General features: G+C 40.8%; 1 protein-coding gene across 1 annotated transcript in view; it reads left to right on the forward strand.

Annotated features, from left to right (window-relative positions):
* The window catches only part of LOC141992658 (uncharacterized), a 33,608-nt gene extending 11,044 nt beyond the window's left edge, over positions 1-22,564 (forward strand). Inside the window, exons 2-4 of the mRNA XM_074961990.1 lie at positions 16,736-16,850; positions 20,364-21,384; positions 22,497-22,564. Of these exons, the coding sequence (XP_074818091.1) occupies positions 16,791-16,850; positions 20,364-21,384; positions 22,497-22,564 (1,149 nt within the window). The 5' untranslated portion in view covers positions 16,736-16,790. The remainder of the gene's footprint in view (positions 1-16,735; positions 16,851-20,363; positions 21,385-22,496) is intronic.
* The last annotated feature ends 2,219 nt before the right edge of the window (positions 22,565-24,783 follow it).

The following is a 24,783-nucleotide window of genomic DNA, read 5'->3' on the forward strand; positions in this document are numbered from 1 at the left end:
ACTCAGCATCCGTAGTTGGGAATGTTGATTACTCGACAATTTATAGATGTCAGCTGTTGCACAATAGAACAACCAGTGACCTATGAGAAATAGATTTCTGTTTCTCAAATTGATTAGATCATCTCAATTACCTTATTTTATTTTTTTCTGAATATTTATTTGCTGCTCAAGACAATAATCTCCAGAAACACAATTCTGCTTATAAACTTAATTAGTGGGCTGAATTCCCAGGCATCCCCATGTGACTTAGACATTTCTAGCAACTAAATGAACAAATGCAAATACATGGATATGGGGAGGTGGAAATAGTTTTGTTTTGTTTTTGTGTTACCATAGCGCATAGGATCCCTGGTCATGGACCCGGACCCATTGTGCTAGGTGCTGTACAAACATGGGGGAAAAATAAGTTCCTATCCCAGAATTTACACTCCACATAACAAAATATATAGTGTGGTTGTATTGCTCATTTTCTGCTTAACTTGGTCACATCTGGAACAAATTGGTTGTTTTTTATGGGTTCACAAGAAGTTGTTATGATAGTTATATTTTCCTTTTTAAAAAATGCAATGAAAAAGAGAAAATGCAAAAGCAGAATATGATACTGTAAACTGGTGTCCACTATCACCCCTTACTTAAATGTATATAATTCTATTTGTGATTTAGGAAAGAATACACCCTGAATTTCCAGATGGAGACAGCCTCTTCTCTGACAAAAGCAGCACCCTTGGGTAAAAATATTATTATTAAATGTCGGAGCAAGCATAAAGCAGCATTTTACTACCCTCTAGGTGTTCATATGACTGCAGCAATAAATAAATTGCAGGCCTGTGTGTTCCTGAAAAGTACAAGTGCTATCCTGATTGCTTTTCTCACCCCTCCCTGCATTAGTTCATAAAGATAACTACAAACTATCAATAGCAATCTGGAAAAATAGTGCGTCCCTCGTTAAAAGTAATACCTTTTAAATTTTAAACAGAAGTGGCTTAATTTTTTCCAAACGTGAAAGAAGTTTCCACTATAAAGCTGGTTTGGCAGTGATCTAATTAGTTAACAGTAAAGCAGACACTTAAAAAAAATGTCAGGTAGAACCCACCCCCTTCTAATCAGATTACATTTTGGTACTACATGGCTGACAAGGGATAACAAGAGAAAACTCAAAAGTTTTCTATGCAATGGATGCTGATATCAGAGCAGAGGACAATACATGTTTGTTACAGCATGATTAAGCTCCTGAAGTATAGCTGATCTTATTAGAAATAGATCAACATCTACAGTAAATGTAATAGCACAATATAAAACTCAAACATAAGTGACTCAATGTCAATTCCTTTATCTGAGACTTTTTTCTTTAGAATCGGGTTTGATCGCCAAAACCCTATTTTCTGCTGCTTCCTTTTTAAATCCCTCCCATTAAAAATTGTGTTTCCCTGCTTTAGAAAGACTTTGCTGTGGAAAATCAGCTTGGGGCTGTTAGGTAGGATGTTAGGGTTGTTGCTTTAAATAATTTTTTGTTCATGCATATGTACAAATCATTTGAGCTCACAACCATTTGCTGACTACCAAAGCACCTTGAATTCCTTTCCTGTTGCATTTCAGGACCTAACCTATGGCAATGGAGCAATGTACAAATTGAAACAGAAGGGTATAGATTTAGTTACACAACAGCTAGGTGGCAGCTAACTGTATATCTGAGGTTAAGGTTTAAAATGCCAGCATTTTAGTGGGACTAATGCTTTGCAGTTAGCCCAGGGGCTGTACTCAGGTAAAACTACAGATTTTTTTTTCAACTGTAAATTCATTTTATGAGCTAGATCTTTGATATTCTCGGAGGGCTGGCTGTGAATAGCTGCATGTTTTAATCCAATCTCCTCTGTGGGCTGTAATAATGTGACTTTAACTATTTTCTTCTGGATTTAACTGTTTCAGTGAATATGTACAAGTGTGTGTGTGTGTGTGTGAGAGAGAGAGAGATGTATTGATGAAGGATTCGTTTATTTCCGAGGTTATAAAGAAAAGGCTAAAATAGTCTCGAGACAGTACTTTCCTCGAGGGAACAACGGGGGAAGGAGTACGTTCCGAATTAACATCGACGGGGGAAGATTCAAACAGATCGAGGCGCGTTTACACGCCGCCTGGTTATCCAGGGTTGTGTGATTTTAATTTGAGTTGGAATATTACACCCTGGTGATGGAAAGCGTCAGACAACACCATAAACCCAAACCCAAACCCCTCCTCGCACGGAGGTGGCAATTGCCCTGCTTCCTTTCCCTGCCCCCCCCAGTAAACAGCCGGAGGGGCGTGTGTTTGTATGTGTAACCTTGTGTGAAAACTCCTCTCCCTCCCTCCCGCACGCTGTCATTTACTGATTCAAGCCCTCTGAAGTCAGGATTTTTTTTGTTCAGAAGGCTCTCTGCAGTCTGATCTCCCCCAGCTGGAGGTTAAAGGGCTGGGCAGTGGAGGGCAGTTTGCATTGAACACATTCGAGTCCTAGGGATGGTTTTTCATTTGGAAAGTGTTACATTTCCATCGACAAGTGACCGTACAGGAAAGCAACGTTACTGTCCCTGCAGATCGCTTTTTGACCCCTTCCCCGGGGGGGCACGGCACAGAGAAGGGGGGGGGGGCTGCTGCTGCTGCTCTGTGGCTTTAAGGGACTCCAGCGATCAGCCTGGCAGGCGCCCCTGAGCCTCACAAAAGAACAGGATGTTGTTGATTTGTAACCAAACCACAGAGAGGAAATGATTGTAAATTTCCTCTAAACATCCCCACTGTCTGCCTGCCTCCCTCCCTTCCGCCTCCCCGCCCCGCGGTAGAGAAGCTGCTGTTGCCTGCAATTTCCAAAGGGGATTTCTGCTGGGCAAATGGATCCTACCTCCTTTTACAGCCCCCCCCCCTTTAATTAATCTGTTTTTAGTTAGCACATTACTGACACCTTTTGTGTGTGGGTGGGTGTGGGAGGAGAGACTGGTTTCTAGTTGACACCTAGCCTGCAAAGCCAGTTCAGCACACAGAGAGGGAGAAGGGAGTGAGGGGTGTTGATGGATTGTGTGTCTGTCTCTCTTCACAGAATGAGTTGCATTATCTGTATTTGCTTATCCTAATTCGTTTACTATTCAGGATGCTGCAGTGGAATAAATGTTTAACTCAGCCCTTCCTCCTTAAAAGTAGCGCTGGACTATTACAGCACTGCCTAGTTTGATATAATTACCAAGTCTCAACACCTTAATATTTTGCTGACTAATTTCCTTCCCATCCCCTCCTCCAAATACCCAGACTATATACATAGAAAAAACAGAAACCTTACAGGTTGGAACATTTATGATTTCAAAGGAAACTCGTACGTGAACAGGATCTACGTCTTTTTTTTATTTAAAGCCAGCTGTATATCAGTATTTAAGTCAAGTATTCATGGGCCCAATCCAGCAGGCTTTACTGTGGAAACATTCCTATTGACTTAAGTAGGAGTTTTGCTGGAGTAAGGCTTACAGGAGTGGGGGAGTAGTGTGGAAAGTTACAACAGGATAAGGAAGAAAAGTAAATTCTTAATTATTTTGCCTTTAACCAACACTTTTTTTTTTTTTGGTAAAAAATTGATTTTGAATTCACAAGATCTTAGTTGCTGTTACTGTAGAAGACCCAGAGAAGAGTGTGTAAGCTTCAAAGCTATTACTTCACCTACCTTCTCTCTCTAAGATCTTGGTTGAGGTCTCTAAGCACCACTCTTCTACTAAACCTGCTAGTTTTCTTTGTAGTTTTCCTTTTTTACTGACTCGGGGAATTTACTGATGTTAGTGACCTGCAGTCTATAGGAAGATAGTCTGGGCATCTAAAGTTTTGGTGGCACATTTGCACAGTCTAGTAGTGAGTGGTATGGTGACATTTTTAAAGGGGAAGTATTGGTTACTGACAAACAAAACCTTATAGTAGTTCGAGAAAGCTGATCTAGGGGCTGTGCTGTAAATTATCTGCTACTGCGGCTGTCTCATAATAATGATCATAAAAATATGAAGCTCGGTTACCACCACAAAGAATAAGACCCTACTGGCAATTTGATACAGGTCAATTCCTACCTTTGTATTTAAAGAAACCTGAATTCCAGTTAGTAAGATGGGTGTTAAATCATTATGCAAATCTGTACCATTTGGAGGATAGGAAACATGTAGGTCAACATCTCATCTCCAATTAAAACTGCTGGATAATTGGTTGCAACACTGACATTAAGGTTAAAAGGAAAATGTGAATAAGGGGAAACCACCACCCTGTAAAGGAAGCAAGGGAAGCAATGAAATATACATACATCCAACCTAATTAAGCCTGAAATTGTATTTCTAGAGGCCATCAAGCTCATCCCTCTCATTGTGGCAGGACTGATTTAATTATTCCTAAACCATCGTTACTGGATGGGTTTCTAGGCTAGCCTTGAATGTCCTCAGCACGAGTGGGTGATTCCACAACTTCCATTGGCAGTGGCTTCATTGCAGATCTGTGCTTATAAAGATTTTTCTGACTCTTCAAAGTCTATTTTCCCTGCTGCAGCTTAAACTCATTACTATCTGTACTGTCCTCACTGACTGATGAGAATAATTGAGTCCTGTCCTGTTGATACTATTCCTTTGTAGCTGGCCCTGCTTCTCCTCAATTTCCTGTTCTCTAGACAGAACATGCCTAGTTCCCTGAAACTTTCCTCATCACAAGCCTTATTTTCTCAAAATGATTGAGAGTCTAATTGAGGGTACAATAATCCCTCCCTGGATTAACCAGATATGCTGGGGCAGACCCAGTGAGGCTTCTACAAGGAAAGTGGGGACTCTCCAAATTGATTTTTTTTTTTAAATGGAAAGTTAATGAAATAGTAGACAATGAATGTGACCCAGTTAATTTTCAAACAAAGCTTCTGATAAACTCCCTCATGGAAGTTCTGATTCAGCTAGAAATTTTAATCATGTGAGCTGTCCCATTGACTTCAATGCACTACTAATGTGCTTAAAATTAGCATGTGTTTAAGAGTCATGCTGAACTGTGGACATAAAGAATTCAGAAGAAAAATAGATAACAATATTTTCTTTTGCACTACACATTGTTTGGGAAGGACTGGCTGACACCCCTATGTTAGGATCCAGAATTCCACACCCTCCTCTAAAATTCAGGGATTTGGTGGCTAGTGTTTTGGTTCGTATCCCTCTTTTGTTTAGTGTCCGGAAACAGAGTTTGATGAGCAGCTGCTCATCAGAATGGGATGAAGTGTCCCACTGTTGGTCCAGTATTTATTTCCTATATTAATGCTTTGCAAGAAGAAGTGCAGAGTGAGCTGGTGAAATTTGCACTTTACATTATTTACATTGGTTAATTTTTTTTAGGATTGCAAGAAACTCCTGATCAACTTAAATGCCCTTGGGGTGGGCAGGGAAGGAGATTAGCCATCCTAATGGCAGATGAAATGCAATGTGGACAAATACAGAGTAATGCACATCGACAGAAATAGTCTACAATTCAAATTTAGTCGGCTCTGGTAGCAGGTTACTCCAAGGAAAGACTCTGAAGTCACTGTGCACACCTTTAGTGGAGGTATCTGTCCATGCTGCATGTTAGAGGGGCTGACACTGCATAATCAGTTAAAAAAACAAAAGAGAATGTTTGGGTGAATTAAAAAAAAATAGAGGAACGAATAGGCCATGATGTCTACAAAAACAAAACAATGTCACTATCTCACTTCTGGAGGGAACAGGTGTAGGGGCTCATGGGCCAGGGGGTAGGGGAGTGCCAGGCTGCTCGTGGACAGAGGGGGTGCCTGAAAGGGGAAGAGAAGGTCAGGTTTGTGTGTGTGTGTGTGGGAGGGGAAATTTATGTCCCCATTTAAATGGTGCTCCTCAGCCCCTGAATAAAAGTAATAAACAACAGTACAGAGAATACTATAATGGCGTATCCTGCAGACTCTGTAGTAAAGGTAATGCTGAGATTAGGTAAAGCAGGTCTAAAATCCCATTTTTCCAGTTTAAAGGTTGAATTCAGTCTCTCCATTAGGCACAGTAACTCTTCCTGGAACGATTTAATTTTCATGTAACTAAAAGCATGTGCAAATTTTAGAAGGGGAAACATTTAGAAATGCTCCCTTTTAAAAGTTCGGCCTGTTTGTCTCATGTTTCTTTGGCTTCCTCTTGCTTAAAAACTTAAATGTTCCAAAAGGCTTCGAATTTCACTCAGTAACTCATCTTTACTGTCTCTTGGACACAGGCTAAGTATCAGAACTCGAGCTATTAAAATGTAGGAGTTACTGCTTGAGATTTTCTTAACTAGTTTTGGAGTAGAAAAGTGATGGAAATGAGAAGTGTGGCCAAATGTTTCCATTCTCCAATGCTACTCAACCCGAGCTTGACAGCTGGGGTGGGGTGCGGCGCTTTTGGGGGGGGAGGGACAGCGTTGCAAAGAGAAATGGAATGAAAAGAGCTCGGCATTAGTTAATGAGGGTGAAGCACAGAGGTTGGCAGTGGGACTAGGGAGCAGCACTGGAGAAAGTTTATGGCTCCCACTGCCTGAAGCTCCCCAGTCATGCTGAAGATCCTAATTTCCCAGATCTAATAGCCCAGCTCCCTAGTTCCATGAGCCCTCACTGCTCTCCCGTAACCCCATTCTATATAGAAAAGCACTACTTTCCTTGCTTCTTAGGGTTGTTTGTTTCAATCAGTACTCGTTAACAATGAAAACAAATAACCAGATTTGATTACTTATAGTAAATTAGTGGCTGCAATGGAAAAGATACAGAGAAGATCGATAAAGGTGGTTAAGGTGTGGAAGGATTTATACATAACAAGTAATGACAGAGACTATGGTTGTGTGTTGGAAAGAAGGGCTAAAGGGTAGATAATGGAGGTATTCAGAATTTGTGCAGGGTATAATCAGTCAACCCTTCCTTGTCGTTCTGTCTTACAATACAACAAAAAGGAGCTGCTTGATTAAAGTAGTGACTGGTAAAATTAGAGCACAGGGAAAAGCCTTATAGTTAAGGCTATGATTTAGTCACAGGTATTTTTAGTAAAAGTCAGGGACAGGTCATGGGCAATAAACAAAAATTCACGGCGTGTGACCTGTCCATGACTTACACTACATATCTCTGACTGAATCTTGGGTGGGGTGGGTGGGTGATCCAGGAGGGGGCTGCTGCGGGGGGCACCCCAGGTGGCTGAGGAGGCGGGGCCACTTAGCAGCAGCTTCTCTGGCCACCCAGCACTGCTGTCGAGGACCGCTGCTGGGAGCTGCCGAACAGTGGCTGCTCTGGCCACCCCCGGGACCGCTACTTTGGCGGTTCCCAGGGCCAGCTGCCCGGGGCCGCTCGAGCAGCTGCTGGTGTGGCTGTCTCCGGGGCCACCTGAGCAGCTGGCCCCAGAACCAGCTGTGTGGGTAGCCCTGGGGTCAGCCACACTGGCCGCTGCAGAAGGCACAGAGGTCGCGGAAAGTCATTGAATCCGTGACTTCCACGACCACCGTGACAAACATGGAGCCCTATGTATAGTTAATTTGTGGAATTCCTGGCTGCAGGAGATTATGCAATCAAATGTGACGGCTGAATGTCTTTATAACACAGTAGTAACGTTCTGTATTTATAGATCAGATAAGGACAATCAAGCTTCATGCTTGGCTTTGTAGGTCAGTAATGCATCCCCCATTGTCCTACCACGTAGCTTTGCAAATCTGACTCAGTTTGTTATGAGGGGTGTGTGTGTGTGTGTGTGTGTGTGTGTTTTGGAGGCAGTATATTCAGCTTGCTGGACTAAGAGTAGCATTCCTCAGAAAGGAAGCTGATCGGTATTTGGGCTTATAAGAAGGGCTTCTGTGCAAGTTTGTCTGGATTGGAGTATATCTTTTCATTGACTTTGATTTCTCTCAGCCATCAATCTGTTGGTTGTGTATAGTAAGAGTAGTAAATATTTCTATTATGGTAGCATCCAATGGCCCCAGCTGGGATTGGAGCTCTATTATGCTGGGGTGCAGCACAAACATGGGAAAGAGACACGGGCTTACAGTGTTGCTAGAGGAACAATTTTTCCAGGTGAAATTTAAAACTGTGGTCCATGCTCGTTAAAGATCTCATGGCTCTTTTCATAAAAGTAGGTGTGCTGTTGCTAACTTCTGTATCCAGGTTAAATTCCATTGTGGATAATGAAATTCTGTTTGCTTAGAGCTTTCCCCACATTTGCAATTGGGTGCAGTATTCTCTAACCTGGCTATGGCAGACAGTCAGCCCAGAAACACATTCTCCTCTTCTGTGAATTGGGCAGGGGCTTTCTTGTTTGTTAAATGTGTTCCAGAATGCATTATTCTGTGACAACGCTTTTACAGTGGTACTCATGTGACACCTTGTTGAATTTTTGCCAGGCAAACCTTGCATCTCAGTATAGCTGTATAGATTTGTAGCTTCCTGGCATTGTATTTCTGTGAGAAAGGCTTCTCTAGACTTGTGTTGTGTTGTATTCTTTTGAGTTATATAGTTTAAGAATGCATCTCATTTGTCTAACATCTGTATGCTGGACAGTGCCTCGTGCAATGGTGCCCGGCTGCTGTTTGGAGCCTCTGGTTAAATATCACAATATGGGCTCTTCAAATGAAGAGACAGGCCATTGATTAAATTGACTCTAAGCTGGAGGCCGTGATCTTGTCCTTTCAGTGTCTGAGGGTTATGTGTTTGGCTGCAAAGCATTGCGACTATCGCCCATTAATGTAAAGGGAGTTTGTGATCAGGGATCTGAATGATCAGTGAGAAGGCATTGGCATTGCTCTTCCTGGAATGATTTCTGTGGAAGGTGGAGGGAAAGTAGAGGAACCTGTCATGATGAAATCCTTTCACGCAGACATTTTCTAACCTTTTAGTAACATTTATTATTGCAGAAAAGGTCACTTCTGCAGCTTGCTCTCTCTTTTATCTTTAGCTGATGGTTTCTAATGCTGTGTGGCAACAGTACATCTCCACCCCTTCTCCCTAAGTCTTATGAAGAATGATATATAATAAGCAAATATATAACCCAGTCGCAGTAGAGGCAACATCACCCTTTTGGAGGAGAGAGTACAGGATGCATTTTACACCAGCTTTAAGGAACATCGTTTACTGCAGAAATTAACAAGAGGGCAGTGAAAGTAGACCTTGTTTTAATCTTCTTTGGAGAATAGTTTTCTTCGCAGTATGGAGCTCTCTAAATCTGCCCAAGTCAGACTGGTATCAATACAGTAAACCACCCTCAAAATCTTCAAGAAAAAACATTTTTTTAAAAAACCAGTGTGAGTGTATTGACGGCCTTGCAGACAGCATCCTCTCCAATGAGAAGATGCTCTGGGGCTGCCCATACTATAAGATTCCCCCATGCTGCCTTATCAGCATCCCTGAAAAATTGATCTGGGCTGAGGTGGATATTCATTCCTCATATCCCATGCAGTCATTGGCTTCACTGCTGAGAATGTCAGCAAGGGACCCATTCCGAATGTCTTTTGTGAATGGGACATGTGCTTACAATGAACTGGACTGACAATTTCCCTACCACCCCCAACCACCCAAACACATTTGGCACAGGTCTCTTTACTGCTGTCAGGTGTAATAGTGATTGGTCAGTTCCCAGCTGGGGCTTGATTTGTGCTAGTGACCTAGAGACAGAAGGTATTCAAGCCCCAATCCTGTCACTGAAGTCAATGGGAGTTTTTACCATTGACTTCAATGGGAGCAGGAGCAGGGTCTTAGTCCCCTGGATATATATATTTTTTTTAATTAAAAGAACGTTGCTGGGATTTGGGTGAACGTCACATGTCTTTATTAGTTTCAGATCCTTTTATTAAACCCGATGTAACACACCAAAGGTGGTAATGTCTCCTTTGCCTTTGTTATACAGGATTCCAATGGACTTCGCAGCTCTGTCTGTGAAATAACCACAATCCTCCTTGAATGTTGTCTTCCCAGTTACGTACTTAGGTAAACTATTCCAGTTTTAAAAGCACCAAACCCCTTTGTTTTACAATTTGCTAAGCACTCCATGATCCCTTAACACTGTGATATCAGAGTTTGCTGTGTATCCTGAGCCTTTTTCAAGCATTGGTTCCTGCAGCAAATCACCTGTGCACTATGCTGATAAAGGTACGACAGAGGGCAAGAGAAAACTGTTTTTGTACAATTCTGTATTTTTGTGCCTTCAAACTTTGCGTGGAACGTATTTTGTGTAAATGTTGTGATCCACTCAAAAGTACTTATTATTATGTACTTAGCATATTTACCATAAGCATTTTGTGTAATTGCTTTTACCCCGTTGAAAGCTTTCATGACTTCTGAGACTCGGATGGATGACTATCCTTGATACATCTTCTGTTACATTATTAATTTTACCAGAGAAAGTGTTTTGTTTTCAACATAAAACAGAGCAAATTGTGGTCATGTAAAAATATGTAGCTTTTAAAAGCAAACCATTAACTATGGATGCCTATCAGGACAGGGGAAGGGGATTTGGTAAATTTCTAGTAGGACTGCAGAAACCTTACTATCTGATACAGGAGGGTTAGAAATGGGTGGATTAAGAAGTCTTTTCTAGCTCTATTATCTTTTTGGGTAGGGAATGGGAATTTGAAACTTCAGGCTGTATTGTAGTTTAGGGAAGGAAAAGACGTACAATATTAAAATATCGACTCCATCTTCATACAAGAGCAGGTTAAAGTCTCCCAGTAAAGAACTTGGCATTTGATTCTCCCAACCACTTACAACTGTGTGCCACTGACTACTTTTAGTAGTAAGTTCTACTCAGTAATATGTATTTGGAGGATCAGACTATCCTACATTAAACTGATACTACACTTGATCTTAGTAAAAGGTTAAGACCAGGTCTGTAGTCCTGGGCATCGAATCTGCACAGTTTTCTTAGGCTTTGTTGTGGATTAATTAAGATGCACCTCTATTATTGAGATGGATTAGTATAGAGCAAGTGCAGCTAGACATGGACTATTCATCTGTTTCTTTTTGAAAGACGCACTGAAATGATTGACAGTCCTGATTAAAACATTACCATTCACAGATGTGCAGGTAGTCAAAGAGCATTCTCTACCAGCAAGAAAAAAAACAATCACTCCACCCCAGTGGTCTGGACCGAATATTAGAATTGTCTTTAAGTTCAATTGTCTTTAAGTTGTAACATTGAAGAGTGCAACCAGCAGCTGCAACAGAACTGATTTCTTTCGGTGCCTTTGCGCTTTAATTTTAGAATCAGATGTTGATTCTGTAGTTACTTGAACCACAAATTGCTGTAAGCAGAACATTGTGTGTGACACTGGAATTACTGTATAAACAGTGATTTTTTTTTTTTTTTTTTAATTTAGAAAAATTTGCAGCAAGGAATTTTTAGCACATCATGCAGCATGCTCTGTTTTCTGGCTTGTAAATTCAAGCTGTGTAATAATATTTATATACAAATGCTGACTGTGATTTTTCCATCTTGGAAAAAGGAGATCTAATTTAAAACCACCGTACGTGATGCAAAGCAGATATTTTTTGACTTGCATAGAGGTGCACGTGTATGTTGTAATTTTTGTTTGAAAAGGGATTGCTTTTTGTTTTTTGTTTTTTTTTAAAAGACAGTCTTACATGTGCACAGTCTAGTGAAGAAAAGGTCATTTTGTTGTTTAAAAAAAGCAAATTGCTCTTAGAAAAGAGTGTTTCGTCCCCATGACTTCCTCCCCCGAATTTATTACTTTAAAATGCAAGTGACTAGCTGTCAGGCTATGACAGACCTTTAGACTTTGTTCACACTAGGATCACTAACATGATGGCTACATGATTAAACACACCATGGCTTCTGTGGTCATTGTGAACAAGGACTTTTTTTTTCTTTCTTTCTTTTTTTTTTTCAAAGAACCATGGTATCAGGAAAAATCTTCTCCACAAAACTGTGCTAGAAACTAGCACCCCAAGTCTAGTAAACATTTGGTAGGTTTATTCACGTGTAGTCACGCTGACTTTATGTTTGCAAGATCATGAAGTGAGCTGTAGCTCACGAAAGCTTATGCTCAAATAAATTTGTTAGTCTCTAAGGTGCCACAAGTCCTCCTTTTCTTTTTGCGAATACAGACTAACACGGCTGCTACTCTGAAACCTTTAGCTACTCGGTAGCAGGGATTGTAGCATAGATTTAAGACAAAAGCAATGCTTATCCGTTTTAGCCAAAAACACTGTTCCAGAATCTTAGCATGTTTTTGATCCCACAGTGCACAGGGCTTTTGGTTTTCATGATGACTCCTAGGACTCCTTTTATAAAGTGTATATCTGAGAAACAATTACACAAGATTTAAGATTTGTTAATTCTATAAATTTGTTAGTCTCTAAAGTGCCACAAGTACTCCTGTTCTTTTTGCTGATACAGAATAACACGGCTGCTACTCTGAAGACTACAGATGTGTCTCTGAGCTCAGCTCCTAATCCAAACTTGCCCAATGTGCATAGGGGTCTGAATCAGAATTTTGGTTTGGCCTGTTACAGAGGTAGGAGTCAGACGTGAAGTTCAGGTCTGAACACCTGTAAGTTCTTGTTGGTCAGAGTCCTTTGTAAGCTCTTTGAGGCAAAGATCATCTTTATATATGTACAGCTCCTAGCACAATGGAGGCCTGAGCCTTAATTTGGGCCTCTCGATGCTATCATAATACACATTTTTATTATTATTTTATTAGTCCAAAATTTTGAATTAGGGCCATTTCTACACCAACTAGTTAAATTGCATTTGTAAACAATTGCTCAGAAACAAGAGAGAGCCAGTTGTACAAATGCATGTAGCTGACACTCCTGGTTGACCCTAAAACAGGGATTCTGAGCCAAAGAGAATAATGAGGTACTGAAATAAATTACGCAGTGGGCAGCACAGAAATCCGGTAACTTGCCTACTGAGGGGCTTAGACAATATATGGTTTAAAAATAAGGTAATGCACTTTGACATTGAAATTTCCTGTTACTTTTTAAAATTACACTCTGGTAATCCGGATACTTTTGTATTGTGTGTGTGTTTGTTTATAGAACAAAACACCCAGTTTTATCATGTTTTTAAAATAGCTTCCAGTAACAAATTAATGTGGACATTTTCAAGTGGTGCATATTTAATGCTAAAGCTCCACACCGTTAAATCTCATGGCAGAATTATATAGATGGCAGTACCGAGTTGACAGAAACAGCAGGGGATTATATAGAAAAGACAGGCGATTTAGATAAATTGTCTTTAGCCTTTGATCACCTTGAGACTGCCTGGAAAACTTCCTTGGTCGTTCCTAAATTCTGAATTGTTCAGCTGCTGGTGCCATTCATTGAACTAGCACATTGTATCCTATCCTAGGTGCTCTGATATAACATCCCCCATCCTGAGGATGCAGGGTATTGTTAGTGTTGTAAAGAACTGCTGTATTGAGAGGGATTAATGTGAGGTTTGGGTTCCAAATGCCAAAAGCTTTAGGTGGGGCTACCAAAGAAAGCTTTATAATGAGGTTAGTTCCAGTATACACCTTATACATTGCTGCAACAAATCTATTTCAGATGCTAATATATATTGTGTCGCACATGTCGCATGATCTAAAGTACACAGGGATCTCATTCCTTCTCACTTAATTCTCAAAAGAAACAAAATGAAATATACAATTAAAAGGGACACAAAGTTGTTCTGGCCCCAGATTTGGCCTGTTTTAACAATGGTGCCTTTACCTTGCATTTCTTCTTTAAATGTAATGCTTATATGTACTGATAATTTATACTTTACATACACTGTCATTTTAACAATAAACTAGTTAGTGTTATGTATGGTACAAGTGTTCTGGCAGGAAGCACATGCTTCACATGTGCTTTGGTTTTGTTTGCCAGCCCTCCAGGATTGTCCTGGAGTCTCCGGGAATTAAAGATTAATCTTTAATTAAAGATTATGTCCTGTGACGAAACCTCCAGGAATACATCCAACCAAAACTGGCAATCCTATGTTACAGGAGTTCGCTTCTGTCAAGCAGTACAGAGCCTTGTGCCTCTAGGACACTTTTCATTCAATAATCTCATTACTTTGCAATACAAACACTAACTGAACACAGCTGCATCATTCTGAGACTGAAAAATTGTAGCGTGCCCGATCTAATCCATCCAGTCACTTTGTGGGCACCAGTTTTCAGATGGTGAAAGCGAGGCCCGGGGAGGTTCTGCAAATTTGCCTAGGTCTGTGCCAGAGCCAGGGATAGAAGGTACCGTGTTTGATTTTTCTTCGCATTCCCTAACCAGTGAACTATGCTGTCTCTGAAAAGCGAAATCGTCCCATGAGTCAGAAGTTCTAAAATCAAAAGTTAATGTCTTCAGCAGTGAACTACCAACCCTGCAGAAAACTCTGCTTGTTAGGTAAGATACATTCATACTGGGGCTATTTTCCTGTGATAGATATTATTAATTCTGTTTGTTTTCCTTTCCATGTGCCTCAAAATCTGCAGTCACCTGTTGATTTGAAAAGAGCACAGTGGGTAGAAACTGTTGAATTCTGGGTTGTCCTGTTTCCAAACATCCTTTAAGGAATGCATTAGGAATGATACAATGCAGACTCAGAGTTGCCATTTAGGGTGAATGAATAGGCTGTGCTATCTTGTTTTCTTAAGATCACATTTGTTTCCTTCACCAACTAGGAAAAGAAGATCTACAAACTATAATTTGATCACAGCTGTTTCTAGCAGTGGGATCCTGGGGAAGTAAAGCTTCTAGGACAGTAGGTGTGAATTGGTTAATTTCAGTCCTTCCTGCTATGAAGTGTTACTTTGAAGCATCACCCCCTTCTGTTAACACCTGGGCTCCTTAAATGAAGACAGCACAAAATGTTTGGGGAAAAAAATAACCTTGAATTTAAAAAGAAAATTAGAGCATATTCTTAGTTCTTTTACATAAGGTGTTATATTCTCTATGCAAGGTATATTTGTGTTTATTTTTAGATATAATCTTCCATAGCTAATATGTAAAATATATTCCTTAAAGATTTCAGTCTTGTCCATGCCATTATTCCTATCACCCAGTACACATGTGTATGTAAGCTCATGCACAAAGCATCCACATATAAAGGTAGACTTGTTGACAGTAGTAAAGGAGTAGCTGAATTTTATACACCTAGCCAGTTTTACATTAGTGTCCATTTCTGTCTGTTGGCTGGCTGCCTCACTTTGAAAACCTTTACGTTTTTTGCCTGTTGTTAAATCTTTCCTTACTAGCTTATTGCAGATGAGAAATTTGGTATTTGGGACTGGAACTGATATCTACAAGCTAATTTACCAGTGATGATATTAATGGGCCAGATATTGGCAATGCAAAAGGCTGCAAGAATTAAGAAATGGGATTCCTGAGAATGTGCCTTGATTTTATGTCCACATATGGCAGCTCTACAATCTAAAGAGCTGTTGACCTTTCTTTCGTCACCTGGCAATGTGCTGGAAAGAATAAGAGCATGGTGGGAGGGATGGGGGACGTGTTACCCAGGAGCCATTTGATAAACTTCTGCCACTCCCCCCAGTAGGAGGATTAGGATGACTTCCTTGTCAGTAGTTTTGTTGAATTAAGAGAAATAAAATGCAATGAGGTGGAGAGTTCAGTTAGATGAGCAAAGTTGTTGGGCCTCAGCACCCAAGAGTCAGTCCGTTCACAACAGCTTTATCATCAGGGAGGCTGTCAGGGTCAAGCCAAACCTCTTGCTCAGAGCAGGAGTTGAGGGTGTTCAGTTTGTCTCTTTGGTAAAAGGATGCCTTCCTCAGCAGGAAAAGGACCCTGGAAAAAAATGTGTTGACTGTCTGTCTGTTTTGAACAAGCTTTCCCTCTGGGATGATTGTTCTTTGGCCTAAGCAATGACCATGCGTGAATAGAATACCTGTCTTTGAAAACCAGAGTGACATGGCTTTAAAAACGCTGCTGGACAGGAGATCAGTAGCTGGCACTTCCTCTTCTAACCCATTCAAAAGCAGCTTTAAATCGGATTAGCATTTTAACAAATGCTTCATGGTTTACTCTCCGCAGGGAGGATCAAAGGACAAGGAGGACTTTTCAGCTGTTTGCTTTTTCCTTTATGTAGAAACTTTACCAGGGCTGCATTTTTTTTTTTTTAAACCCAACAAACCATATGACCACTGGCTAAAATAAAACGTTGATTATCTGTTGACATTTTTTAGTTTCCTTTTTGCTGAGTTCTCACCCAGGAGAGCTGTGTGCAGGTACTAAGCACCACAGCTGCAATTTAAATCAGCAGAAATTGCGGGCTCTCAGTAGATCTGAAAATTGGGCTCAGCACCTGCCAGGAAGTGCTGTTTTAATTTAACTGCAATAATGACCCACCGAAAAAAAGTTAAGACTTGCTTGATAGAAAAACGCAATAAGAAAATGGTTTCTTGTCTGTGACTGGAACTGCTGCTCTAGTAGAATTATTGCAGTGATTCACACATTGCTTTTTTCCCCTCTCCCTGCAATATGAATTTTGATACTTTCTGTGTTTGTATCTCTCTTACACTTTCCGCTCAAAATAAGCAGTAACTTGGTCTTTTTCTCCTAGCAGGATCTAGGTCCCAGAGTTGAAGCAAAACAACAAAAACAAAGTTATTAAAATTAATAAGCAAGTAAGCGTGGCCTTGTATCTAAAGAAAAGTACTGTACTAGGAGCCTGGAGTTCTGGATTCTATTTCTGGCCCTCCCACAACATTTCTGTGTCACCTTGAAGTCACCAAGGTCCTTTCTACTTTACAGTTTCACCAGAGTCAAGGGACTGGGGCCTTGTCTACATCAAGGAAATTGCACTGGAATGGCTACCTCAATGGAGTTACATCGTTGCAGACCCTGGATGCAGATGTGCTGTGTCAGTGTAAGGCTTGATCTGTCTTTAACAATAGTCTGGATGTCATAGGGCAGCTTCTTTCCCACTCTTCCTTATATTTTTCTTCTTGACTCAGCTACAGCTGCTCCCTATAGGATCCATAAGCTCCTCACATCATTACTTCTCTGTAAATGGGAATTTGCTATGAAGCACCCTTAATATTTTTGGTTGCTAAACAAACTGGTTTTGGATGGAAGCCTATTGTATTTCAGCGGATTAACATCTAACATGGCCATTACTAGAGACTGGCCTGAAATTAAACCCCAGATCTGAATACCTCCAAAACTTGGGTGAGTTTGGATCTGAAAGCAAACTTTGCAACTGACCCCTGTTTTCTTATGGGCAGAGCCAAATGCCCCAAAACTGTGGGAAAGTTTAGATTCGGATGCCAGCATTGCAATTTAGACCCATCTCTACCTCAACCCAAGAGTTGGTCCAAGCTCACTTGTATTTCACCTAAGCTTCATAAAAAGGCACATGAGCTCAATTTTGCATTGATAACAAAACCTGAACCCAGACTTACCAATATCTGGGTGGTGATCACAAGGCTGTTTGAAGACATTCATAACTCTTTATTTCGTTAACTCTTTATTTTTAGGGCATTATCTATTTCTATTCCCTCTGTCTAACTTAATTTGGATAGGAATACATAAGTTACATGCAGAATTAACATGAATCCATATAACGAATAATCTATATTTCATAGGCGGGGTGCTGTTTAAATGTTGAAACAGCAAAGAATGGTTTCTGGCTTTTCAGACACAACATGTTGTGTGAGGAATGAGGAAGCGTGGAACAGATGCGCTCTTGTAGCTTGCTCTATTTGTCTTCTTAAAAATAATAAAGATGACAATTTCAGCTCATTTAATGCTTTGTTAGTTCAAATAAACCATTTGGCTAATCAATATTTATGGCAAACTGATAATACTTTTGTGGCAGTGAAAGTTCCCAAAACAAATGAGACCACTTCCTGTTTTTTGTTGCTGATAGATCTGGTAATGAAATCAGACGGTGACTAGACCCATTCTAATCCTACATCCTGTTCTTTCATATCCATTTAAGTACTGGAAAAACCAAAACTGTCTTTATAAATTCTAAAATGTTTTCAGTTTTTTGCATCCAGTTTAGAGAAAGCTTAACCAGAAAGGAAGGATTGTACAGAAATCACTCACAACTGCAGGCATCATAACAAATCTGATGGGTTTTTTTTTTGGTAGTTAACTAACAATTTTCCTTCCCCTCCCACCCCCTTTCAATATTGACTTAATTTATGCAGTGATATGGGAGTCTCAGAGTTATTTTACCAATTAAAGTGTGATGTTGCCTAATAATTGCCCAGGAAAGGAATAAAGAAAAGAGCTGTTGCTCTAGCCCTCCAGATGTTTCTCATCTGGAATATGGACCATTTTGTCTGCTTTTTTGATTGGAGGATAATAAAGAATGAAAATAAACAATAATTACTAGCAAGAAAAAAGTGCACAAGAATCCAAGCAGCTGAGTTGAAAATTTGTAGTATAGTTATAGTTATTCAATTACTGGTATTTTAACCCTTTTTCTTCCCTTTCCAGTTCAGAGACTTCAATACCATTTAGAAATGTGAGTGCTTATTTCCAGAGGAAAAACAACGAGGAGTCCTTGTGGCACCTTAGAGACTAAAGTGCCACAAGGACTCCTCGTTGTTTTTGCTGATACAGACTAACACGGCTACCACTGGAAACCTATTTCCAGATGAAGTGAGCTGTAGCTCACGAAAGCTTATGCTCAAATAAATTGGTTAGTCTCTAAGGTGCCACAAGTACTCCTTTTCTTTTTGTGAATACAGACTAACACGGCTGTTACTCTGAAACCTATTTCCAGAGGGTAACTAATGGGGACCTGTTGGCCTTTTTTGCCACCTAGTGCCTCTGTCCTTGCATTACTGTGAAAGCACTGCTCTATGGAAAGAGTGGGAATTCTTTTTCAGTAACCATCTCTGCTAAATGCACACGTTTAATTAAATTTAATTTAACAGATTAAACCTAGACATTCTCCATTCTAATCAGGAAGACACGCTATGGACTCATGTACCCCTTCAATAAGTAGAATGAAAAGGAATTGGTTTGAATAGCACCTCTGCTTTTTTGGACCCAAAAGGTTAATCATGAGTAGCTCACAGATTTTTAAACATGACTTATCCCTTTTCATGTTAGGTGCTAAATCATGTTTAACATCGTATTAGATAACACAATACATTTCCCCAGTATTGACATGGCCACAGATAAATGAATTGATCCTATAATTGATGATCCACTTTCTAAACTCCCGCTGACTCAGGCTTATGGCCCAGATTCAGATAAGCATATGTTTAAGTTCCTTTGACTTCATAGGACTCTAGTAGAACTTAAGCCCATGCTGACATGGGTGGCTGAATCAGAGCCCTAAAACCATAAAGTTTAAACTGTTTGTCCTCATCTCATTTTGTATACAATTCTACTGTGGCCTGCATCTCTGATCTTGTTCTTTGCTGTCTTCCCCCACCCCCTCAAACATCAGTGCCACACTTGGTGTATCATAGAATCATAGAAATGTAGGGCTGGAAGGGACCTCAAAAGGTCATCTAGTCCAGCCCCCTGCGCTGAGGCAGGACCCAGTAAAAGTAGGCCATCCCTGACAGGTGTTTGTCCAACCTGTTCTTTAAAACCCCCACAACCTACCTTGGAAGCCTATTCCAGACCTTAACTAACCTTCTAGTTAGAAATTTTTTTCCTAATATCTAATCTAAATCTCCTTTGCTGCAGATTGAACCCACTACTTCTTGTCCTACCTTCAGTGGACATGGAGAACAATTGATCTCCATCTTCTATAGAACAGCCCTTAACATGTTTGAAGACTGTCAGGTCCCCCCATAGTCTTCTTTTCTCAAGACTAAACAAGCCCAGTTTTTTTTTAACTTTTCCTCCCAGGTCAGGCTTTCTAACCTTGTATATTTTTGTTGCTCTCCTTTGGACATGTTCCAATTTGTCCATGTCTGTGCTAAACTGTAGTGTCCAGAATTGGACACAATACTCTAGCTGTGTCTGCAGTATCATTAGTCGCTCCTTACGTGCCTTTTTGTATGACCCAATCTACATGTGGGATACCCTCCACCACTCCAGTTTGCCAAACTATCACCCGCCCTGCAGTCAAGGTCCCCCTAAAAATTCAGTGATTGCCTACGGGATGTAAACCAAACCCACCATTTAAAACTAACTATTCAGTCATATTTCTCCAAATTACTCCTATATCTGGGTTTATCCAGTAGTCCCTGTCTTCTCCTTTTTTGGCTATTAGTTTGTAAATTCTTTGTAGCAGTGACTGACACTCAGTTTTACTGTGCTGAACTAATTATTCTAACATAGTTTGTTGTTGTTGTAATATACATATGTTGGTTGAATTACAAGCCAGGAATTTTGAGTGTTTTCAGTGCTGAACGAATAGCAGTGGAAGCATGTGCTAATTTTGTTAGCAATCTCCTCTGATTAGTTAACGGATTTACTGTGTACTGGGACACATGGAAAAGAAGCCCTTGAGGAATTCCACCATGATTTCAACAATTTCCATCCCACCATCAACCTCAGCCTGCACCAGTCCACACAAGAGATCCACTTCCTGGACACTACGGTGCTAATAAGTGATGGTCACATAAACGCCACCCTATACCGGAAACCTACTGACCGCTATTCCTACCTACATGCCTCCAGCTTTCACCCAGACCACACCATACGATCCATCGTCTACAGCCAAGCTCTACGATACAACCGCATTTGCTCCAACCCCTCAGACAGAGACAAACACTTACAAGATCTCTATCAAGCATTCTTACAACTACAATACCCACCTGCTGAAGTGAAGAAACAGACTGACAGCGCCAGAAGAGTACCCAGAAGTCACCTACTACAGGACAGGCCCAAAAAAGAAAATAACAGAAAGCCACTAGCCATCACCTTCAGCCCCCAACTAAAACCTCTCCAACGCATCATCAAGGATCTACAACCTATCCTGAAGGACGACCCATCACTCTCACAGATCTTGGGAGACAGGCCAGTCCTTGCCTACAGACAGCCCCCCAACCTGAAGCAAATACTCACCAGCAACCACACACCACACAACAGAACCTATCCTTGCAACAAAGCCCGTTGCCAACTGTGTCCACATATCTATTCAGGGGACACCATCATAGGGCCTAATCACATCAGCCACACTATCAGAGGCTCGTTCACCTGCACATCTACCAATGTGATATATGCCATCATGTGCCAGCAATGCCCCTCTGCCATGTACATTGGTCAAACTGGACAGTCTCTACATAAAAGAATAAATAGACACAAATCAGATGTCAAGAATTATAACATTCATAAACCAGTCGGAGAACACTTCGATTTCTCTGGTCACTCGATTACAGACCTAAAGGTCGCAATATTACAACAAAAAGACTTCAAAAACAGACTCCAAAGAGAGACTGCTGAATTGGAATTAATTTGCAAACTGGATACAATTAACTTAGGCTTGAATAGAGACTGGGAGTGGATGTGTCATTACACAAAGTAAAACTATTTCCCCATGTTTATTTCCGCCCCCCCCCCCCCAACTGCTCCTCAGACATTCATGTTAACTGCTGGCAATGGCCCACCTTGATTATCACTACAAAAGGTTTTCTCTCCCCCTCCCCCGGCTCTCCTGCTGGTAATAGCGCATCTTAAGTGATCACTCTCCTGACAATGTGTATGATAACACCCATTTTTTCATGTTCTGTGTGTATATAAATCTCCTCACTGTATTTTTCCACTGAATGCATCTGATGAAGTGAGCTGTAGCTCACGAAAGCTTATGCTCAAATAAATTGGTTAGTCTCTAAGGTGCCACAAGTACTCCTTTTCTTTTTGCGAATACAGACTAACACGGCTGCTACTCTGAAACCTGTGTACTTGGTGTACATATTTGTACAATATGCATAGTGTGTCCTTACCCATCTTCATAATATATATTACGCTGGGATACAGAATCATAGGACTGGAAGGGACCTTGAGAGGTCATCTAGTCATGTCCCCTAGCGGAACTCTGTTTTATAGCAGAGAAAGGCCTGAATCAGAAACTTGAACTTTGCATTGAGGAGGGATTAAATCTCACTGCAGATTTTTGACTTGGGCCCATTGCTTGTTTATAATGAAGTTAAGTAGAGTGGAAGTCCCACACTATTGCAGTGCATTTTAATGTGCAAATTCCAGCTCTAGGACGAGCAAACCTCAGCTTATAATGGAGTTGTTCTGCTTTTTTATTTTGGGGGGGGGGGTATGCAAACAGGAACTGGAAGAAGGGGGGGGGGAGAAAGGGGAGGACATGAAATTTTTTTTATAATAGTAATTTGTTTTCCATAGGGCAAAGTCACCTTAGTAGAATTCCACAATATTGTAATCAATTACCAGTTTCCTTTTTCCTCGCCTTCCACCTGTCCACAACAGAAGGGTGTATTGTTATGAAGCCCAGGATTCCACTGTATAAAACACCCACGTTCAAAATTAGAGGGTCAGTGGCTGATTGGCTGAGTGCTTTGCAGTGTTGTATAATGACTATTTTTATGTATAAAAATACACATTGTGTGTAATATATTACCTTTAGGTACCCGGCTGCAGCCTCTATTGAGGCAACAGAGGCAGTCAGAGCTCCCAACATTTGATGATCCATAAAGGGAAAAGTGGCACTTAAAACGATTTTATTCAGGTGGGGGCTCTGTAAGAAATGAAAATAAAGCTTTTGAATTGCTGCGTATAAACTTGAGTGTAAATGAAAAGCTTTTTATTTGGCTTTAGAGCCAGAGTTTTCTAAGCCAGTGTGCCATGTGGTCTGGAACCAAATGTTATGGGTAACAGATCGGAACAGGGAACACTTTGAATGGCCAAAAAAAAAATCACTCTAATTAAGCTGGAACAGCTGAAATGCAAGTATGTCAGGAAACATGGAGTCATCTCATGGCAAAGCATTTTCCTGGGGAAGATTTTGGGGAGGGGAGGGGGCGATGGGGGAGGGGAGGACAAAAACTCAGGTGCACTTGCTTGATTTATATGTAAATATATAAATGCACTAGTTTATTAGTGTCTTCAATTTTACAGCTTTATTTCCAGTGTGTTGTGCACGCACCTCTTGTCAGCCTGTTCTGTGCAGCGTTTTATGTGTGTGTTGCTTAGCCTGGCTGGATTGGGGAACGCTCTCCAACTGCTGCCTACTTGGTGCCTTGCCAAGGCAGCACTGTAGGATTTGCTTCAGTAACTTTTCAGTTCAAACAGAGGAAAGCTGCCTCTACCCTGCAGACAAAGCAGAAGGGAACCAGTAAAACAACTTTTGCAGACACATGGAACCAGAGAGAGATCGCACTTTAACTGCTTATTTAATTTGACACTGTCCTTAAACATAAGGTCACTTTATTGCATGCTTGAGGCCTGCCAGACTGAGGAAGTTACCTTGTGAAGGAAGGAACTACACCGTACTGTCTAAATATTGTTGATTATGTATTGAATGGAGGCCATAGCTTTAAGAATCTAAATAGTAGTTCTTTGTGCCCCTGTTTGCCTCCTGCCAAAGTACTTTCCATAATTAGGCTTAGAACATATTTACATTCCTGTTGTCTTTGGTACTAGGCACATATCACTGTGTGTATGTGCTCTCTATATACTGTACAAGTACGTCGCTCAGACATATATTTATATTCATGCAGAATGTACATTTCTACCCAGTTCTGATGAGAATAACTTCAGCAGAAGGATAAGTAACTGACATACGTGCTTTGAGAAATCTAGGATCACAGGAGTAAGAGGTGGAAAAGATCAGTTTCAGCTATCCCTGCCCCCCACCCCTGCCATGCAATGATACAATCTCCATATAGTGGAGTTACAAGATATTAAAGAGGTACTGTCTTTTTGTCTCAGTCAGAAGGTCCTGGCTGAATGGACCCTTTAAAAAAACACCTGATGTTCCTTTGGAAACTAGAGATGGGCTTAAATCAAGAATGCAATAACCATACATAAAACCCAGAAATATCTGCTCTCTATAGCTGGCACTCGTCTACTTGTAGCCGTGCCACTGGTGAGTGTCAGGGTCAGTCACCCTATTGCACGAAGATAAATGCCAATATTCTCGGTAGCATAGCATATGACCTGATTTATCTCTGTGGTATTTGGGATATGGTGGCTGGTGCACAACTGCTTTTCAAATGCATTCCTTCCCACACCCTTCCATCCCTGCTAATTAGTAGCCAGCCATTGAACAGTTCAGTTTTAAACAATGAACTTGCATAAAGGAGCACTGGATACGTTAGAGCAGAAGTTCCCAAAATGTGTCCAGTGGAGAACTGTCTGGTCACATGGTACTGGCACTCCACCTGCTTCCAGCTGCTGAATTTCATTAAAAGGCAGCTAAACATACATGAATGATTCCCCTACTTTCATGTAAGCCATTACTGTAGCTTCCACCTAACTTTGTGATCATGAAGGGAAAAGGAGGTGTGGGGCCTGTACGATCACTAGTGGGAGGGGAAATGACCACGAGGTAACTTCTGTGTTAAGATGTAGTTCATGTTATGTGAAGCATTTAAGAACCCCTGGGTTCGGAGAATGGTAGTAAGAGAGAGCGAGTTTTTCACCTCTAAGTCACCAGTTCAAGTGTAACCCTGGTCAGCAGAGACTAAAGTGGATGCTGTTTCCTCTCTGGTGATCTTTGTGAAATAATAACGAGGAGTTCTTGTGGCACCTTAGAGACTAACAAATTTATTTGGGCATAAGCTTTCGTGGGTTAGAACCCACTTGATCGGATGCATGGAGTGAAAATACAAGAGCAGGTATAAATACATGAAAGGATGGAGGTTGTTTACCAAGTGTGAGGTCAGTGTGAAATACGTGTAACAGTCAAAGTC

The sequence above is a fragment of the Natator depressus genome, chromosome 8 (assembly GCF_965152275.1).
Source record: "Natator depressus isolate rNatDep1 chromosome 8, rNatDep2.hap1, whole genome shotgun sequence".
NCBI classification, from domain to species: Eukaryota; Metazoa; Chordata; order Testudines; family Cheloniidae; genus Natator; species Natator depressus.